Genomic DNA, 5,491 nt, shown 5'->3' with positions numbered 1-5,491 from the left:
TCGTCAATTTTTGGGCATGTAGAGTTATTGCTATAATGTCAAAGGTTGTTCACTTGTCTTTAAATATCCATTTATCTTGAATACAAGTCGAGATATTTGCGAATGAAGGAGGTGGGGGTCACCTGTTTTCAGAGGAACAAATAAAGAGAAAAAGGCTGCCAAAGATTAGTTATTTCCTTAGCTTAAGAGTCCGTGGTAACTGAAAATTTAGAATTTTTGTGCCTTTCATCAACGTCTTTCAGAAAAATCTACACAGAAATGAGTTCTTTATTGGGCATGAAAGGTGTTGAACTAAAAAACAAAAATTTGATAAAAATTCATAAACCTGCGGAAAAATGCACGTTTCTTCACTTTGATTATTTTGACGAGAGCCTGATTTCACTACGCTGTCTCATATTATTGCTAGGTTTTATAATAATATAATAGATGGAACAACCTTTCCAAAACTGTAATGGTTGTCGAAGAAGCGAGGGTATGTGGTTTAACGAACATCTCCCTACATCTCCGGTAGTATAAGTGAGAAATGAGGGCAGAGAGCTATGAAAACCAATCCAATTGAAATGTTAAAATAGAAAACAACAACCGCCTGTTAGGGTTTCGAAACAGGATCCTTCACGCTGTGAACCATCTCGGTGTCAACAGAACTGAAAGTACGACGAGCGATAATTGCAAGATCTTGCTCTCATATCTAGAATCAGTACAGTAGGGATAATTACACGTCGTGAAGTTATTGGGAGCAACGGCATTATCAAAACGGATGTCTTATTTGGTTCATCATTATCTGTTGTGGCTATTCGGTATTGTATGTAATCCCGAGTACCGGTTATAAAAAAAGAGATTCAAACTGGCTATCTGTTTCGCTCACGTTATACTATTATTTGGTTCATTTCAAAGTGTCGACCACTAGGCTATAGAGCTCTCTGTTAGAGACCAAAACTGTGAGAACAAAAGTATTTCTCAGAATCGAAAAGGGTACAAATCTGATAGGCCTGATGGACATTAAAAGTCGCACAAAAAAGGCCCAACCTTTTAAGTTAACTCAGAACTTTTGTTGTTTTAAAGCATAACGTCTTACTACCCAACCCCAGAATAATGTAATTCCAAAGGAAATATCAGTCTTATAAATATACGTTTTCGCTAGAATTAAAATATCATAAATTCATTATATCATAATTATTTTCATTATCATTACCATTATTGACTTTCAGAACGTTGTGTGTATTATACTCCTGCACAGATGATCCACAAGAATTTTCCTATCCTGCCCGCTCTTTCTAAATTAACAATGATCATTTTAGTTTCTATGGGCAACTTGCAATGTTGCAACCTCTAAGGTGTCCACTCATATCCTCTCATAATATCGTACATTACAATCATTGTTTTCATTGCCATTGCTACGGATACTAATATTAATTGCAATATTCTTATCACCATGTAATATTATTACTGTTATTAATAATACTATTTTATTGTCAGTAATAGTATTACTGTTATCATTACTATTATATTCAGTAATAGTAATAGTATTCACAGTATTATTGTCATTCTCATTTGGCCGGGAAGAAGGGCTAGACCTGCAGAGTCATGATCCTGTCTTTGGGCAATAGGCCCTCTTTGGGAATGGACGGCAGCGGAGGGGGCGGGGTCTCCCCTGTCAGTAACTGTCTGTTGGGCGTGGTCTGGAGCGAGGACCAGACGGGAGGCCCCACCTCCTCATAGTGGACGCAGGCGCTGCCGTCCATGGAGCCGTTGTGGTAGCCCGAGGTGCTGTCGCTGCAGTTGCAGTCCGAGTGGCGGTAGGCGGTGTTGGTGTGAGTGATGGCGCAGCCACAGCCGTTGGCCAGCTGGTAGGTCATGCTCTGAGAGTCCAGGACGGGGATCTCATACATGTCGTTGTGGATAGCGCCCTCTGGACACCGCACACTGCCGCCACTACCTTCCACGCACTGCTGTTTGGTGAGCATTGACGCTGGAAGCTGTTGTGGTTGTTGTGGTTGTTGTTGTTGTTGTTGTTGTACTTGTTGTTGTTGTAGTTGCTCTTGTTGCTGTTGTTGCTGTTGTTGTGGTGTGAGGTTGTCGCGGTGAAGTTGTGACAGAGTTCTAGCGAGGTATTCCAACTCCCGCGAGCTGGGCAGGCGAGCAGGTTGGTGAAACTGCTGCTGCTGTTGTTGCTGTTGTTGTTGCTGATCGAGAAGATGATTGTGGAGGTGATGGTGGTGGTGCAGCTGCTCCGTCTGCTTTGTGCGATAGCGGATATCCGGCATGGCAAACATGAGCTTCTCCCAGAACCAGGGGTCGTCGTATTTGAGGTAAGTGCGAGCGCGCATGTACATCTTGAGAGTACCATCGAGCTTATCGGAGTCTAGCTCGTGCATTAACACGAGGATCACACGATTCCTGCGCTCGTCGAGAACCTGCTGGTGAGCGGTCTGAAACTCAAACCGACACCACTCCGAGTCCAGGAAATTGTCCGACACGACTAGGATGGTTCTCTTGCTGGCCTCTACGCTCCGCACGATCGTCTCCGCGATACACGCCCCCACAGTGACGTCACGATAGTGGAGACACAGCCGGAACTTCTTGTCTCCATTCTCGAGGCGCGGCGCCAGCTGGCGTATGACGAAATCCTCGTCCTTGTTGCTGTAGGAGATAAACGCGTCGTATGGCCGGTCGTCATCGCTCGCCTTCGCCATTTTAAACATGCGGCATCCGAACCTGGTGAAGCAGAGAACCTGCAGGAGGTGTCTGTTGAAGTAGATCACGATGAGCAGAACGATGAGGAAGGCGACGATGATGCAGGCCGCTATCAACGCGTACGTCTCAACGTTCGAGTCCGGAGCGTGTTCGCCGGAAGAGGTGAGATTCGACGTGGCTGTGAGGTTCTCCGTCTCCAGATACTTCTGGAAATCCAGCAGCAGACGGCCCGTCGGTTGCGCCATGCCTGGTTTTTCCGTGGAGGACGTGAGACATTCGATGAAAGAAATGTCCATGACGGAGTTGGAGAACGAGAGCAAGAATTTGAGGAAAGGTTTCACAAACTCCAGGTCACAGCTCCACGGGTTGCCACTGAGAAACAGTCGGGCCGGGGGTTCCCCTTCCGTGGTTCTGTTGGCGAAGATGGTGATGTCCTCCAGAGATATCGTGACCAGGCTGTTACCCTGGACGTTCACGTACCTCAGCGGCTCAGGGCTCAGCAGAGCTTGGCTGTCGATGAAGAATATGTCGTTATTTTCCAGATGGAGCTCTTCCAAGTTCTCCAGGCCCTTGAAAGTCACCGAGTATACTGCTGAGAGGAAATTATCGTTGAGATACAGAACGCGGACAGATTTGAGTCCTTTGAAGGTGTGGTTCTGAATGGTGTTGATCTGGCTGTGGTTTAAGTACAGCGTGGTCACGTGTTTCAACGCCAGGAACGTGTGTCGCCTCAGGGTCTGGATGTTGTTGCCGTCCAGGCGGAGATTTGTGGCGCCCTCTGGGAGACTGGGCGGGACAGCGGTCAGGCTGGCGGAGTTACACAGCACGTGATGTACCTGGAGGTAGTCGTCTCCCAGGAAACAGGTGCAGGCGCTGGGGCATGTGTACTTGCAGTAACACGCGTCGTAGTCACAGCACACGCACGAGTCCTCGCAGTAGTTTGTGTAGTTGCACAGAAACTCCTCGCGGGGGACCCTTTGTAGAACGCTCGGGGAGTAGAACTGAGACTGGCAGTGTAGGTTCAAGGACAGTTTGAAGTTTGGGAGCGGTACGATGTCCTTTAGCCGTCCGTCCGACCAGTCTTTGAGCCAGCCCAGGTGACAGTTACACACGAGAGGGTTGTAGTTGATGAGAAACGTGGGCTCGTAGGGCAGATTGAACGCCACTTCCACCGCCATCTTGGAGATTGACGTCAGTCGGTTGAGTCTCAAGTCCACTCTTTTCAGGCTGCTCATCGACTTGAACGTGTGGGCAGAGATGGTGCTGATGTGGTTGTTGCTCAGGTCCAGGTCTACGACAGACGGCGGGAACTGGCCGCGGTGTATTTTGGTGATTTTGTTGTGAGCTAGATTTAAAGAGTTCAGTCGTTTCAGACCGCTAAACACGCGTGTGACGTCAGTGATTTCGTTGTAGGAAAAATCTATGACGTCTACAGATAATGTGCTGCTAAAAAGCAGCTCGTCTAAACGCTGTATTGAGTTATGTGACAAGTTCAGGTGGATTACCTTATCGCAACCTTGGAACAGTTTGACGGGTAAAGAAGTCAAGTTGTTGTGATCCATGTAGACGTGACTTAGTTCCTTCAAACCTATGAACGTTTCAGGGTCCAAGTACGATATGTTGTTGTAGGAGATATCAACAATTTCGAGGTCTCTCAGTTTGCTCAGCGCAGGAATTGTCTTCAGCACATTGTGGGACATATTCAGGAACTGGAGGTCAAAGTTCTCGGAGAATATTCCTTTGTCTAATACCCCGATGTTATTGCTGCTGATGTTCAACTTCCGAAGCATTTCCATAGGCACGAAAGTTTCAGAAGGTATGTACGAGATGAGATTGTCAGACAGGTCAACTTCCAGAACTCCTTGCAGCGAAGTGAAAGCTTTGAGCCCGATCCTCGAAATGTTATTGTGGTGAAGCAACAGATACTGCAGCTCAGGCTGATTTGTAAAAGCGAGATCGGGGATAGCGTACAAGTCGTTAAACGACAAATCTAAGATTTGAATTCTGAAAAGGTACAAGAAAGTGTCGCCCGGGAAAGCAGAGAGCCTGTTGTGGTTCAGGTACAGACTCTCCAGTAGCAAAAACTGGGACATGATATCCACGCTGAAGCTGGTCAGAACGTTGTAGGAAGCGTTGAGTTGTCGGAGCTGTCTAAGTTCTGTCATCTCCAGCCACACACGATCGTCCAGACCCATCTCCGCGATCTCCAACTGACGTAGGTGCGACAAGTTGGACAACAAGCCCTGGGGTAAGGCGTACACTTTGTTCCCACTCAAACCTAGAGCCAGGAGATTTCCGCATCCTTCGAAATAGGTCGGGTGGAGCCGCGGCAGCGAGTTGTTGGACACGTCTAGAAAAGCCAGCTTGGGCAAGTTCTTAAAAGACGACTTCTCCGACTTTGTGATGTAGTTATCCGCGATTCCGAGATGGTGCAGGTTCGGCATGGCTTGAGGCAGCCATCGGGGCACGCTTTCGATGAAGTTGTTGTTCAAGTCCAAGACTTCGAGGTGAATGAGAGGCTGGTCGGGACACCACACCCCCGCGTTCTCCACACGAGTCAGGTGGTTCCCCGTCACGTTGAGAATACGGAGGGGGCTGGAGGTACAGAGAGGGAACATCCGGGTGACGCCACTGCCGCTGATCTCCAGCTTCTGAAGCCGCGGGAGGTGGGTGAGGAGGGCAGAGTCGAGGGTCTGAATCACAGCGCCCTGGATGTACAGCTCTTTCAGGGACACCAGCCCGCGGAACGCGTCCCTGGGGTGAGAAAAAATACAACATTGTCATTATTATTATTATT

General features: G+C 47.8%; 1 protein-coding gene across 1 annotated transcript in view; it reads right to left on the bottom strand.

Moving 5' to 3' along the window:
* Positions 1 to 352: 352 nt before the first annotated feature.
* The window catches only part of LOC101852187 (toll-like receptor Tollo), a gene marked incomplete at its 5' end in the record, with an annotated part of 8,138 nt that continues 2,999 nt past the window's right edge, over positions 353 to 5,491 (bottom strand). The window contains 1 exon segment of the mRNA XM_005101811.3: positions 353 to 5,448. Coding sequence (XP_005101868.1) covers positions 1,569 to 5,448 — 3,880 coding nt within the window. The 3' untranslated portion in view covers positions 353 to 1,568.

Source organism: Aplysia californica, unplaced genomic scaffold, assembly GCF_000002075.1.
Source record: "Aplysia californica isolate F4 #8 unplaced genomic scaffold, AplCal3.0 scaffold00300, whole genome shotgun sequence".
Lineage (NCBI taxonomy): Eukaryota > Metazoa > Mollusca > Gastropoda > Aplysiida > Aplysiidae > Aplysia > Aplysia californica.
Note: the sequence above shows the minus strand (reverse complement) of the source record. Positions and strands in the feature narration are given on the sequence as shown.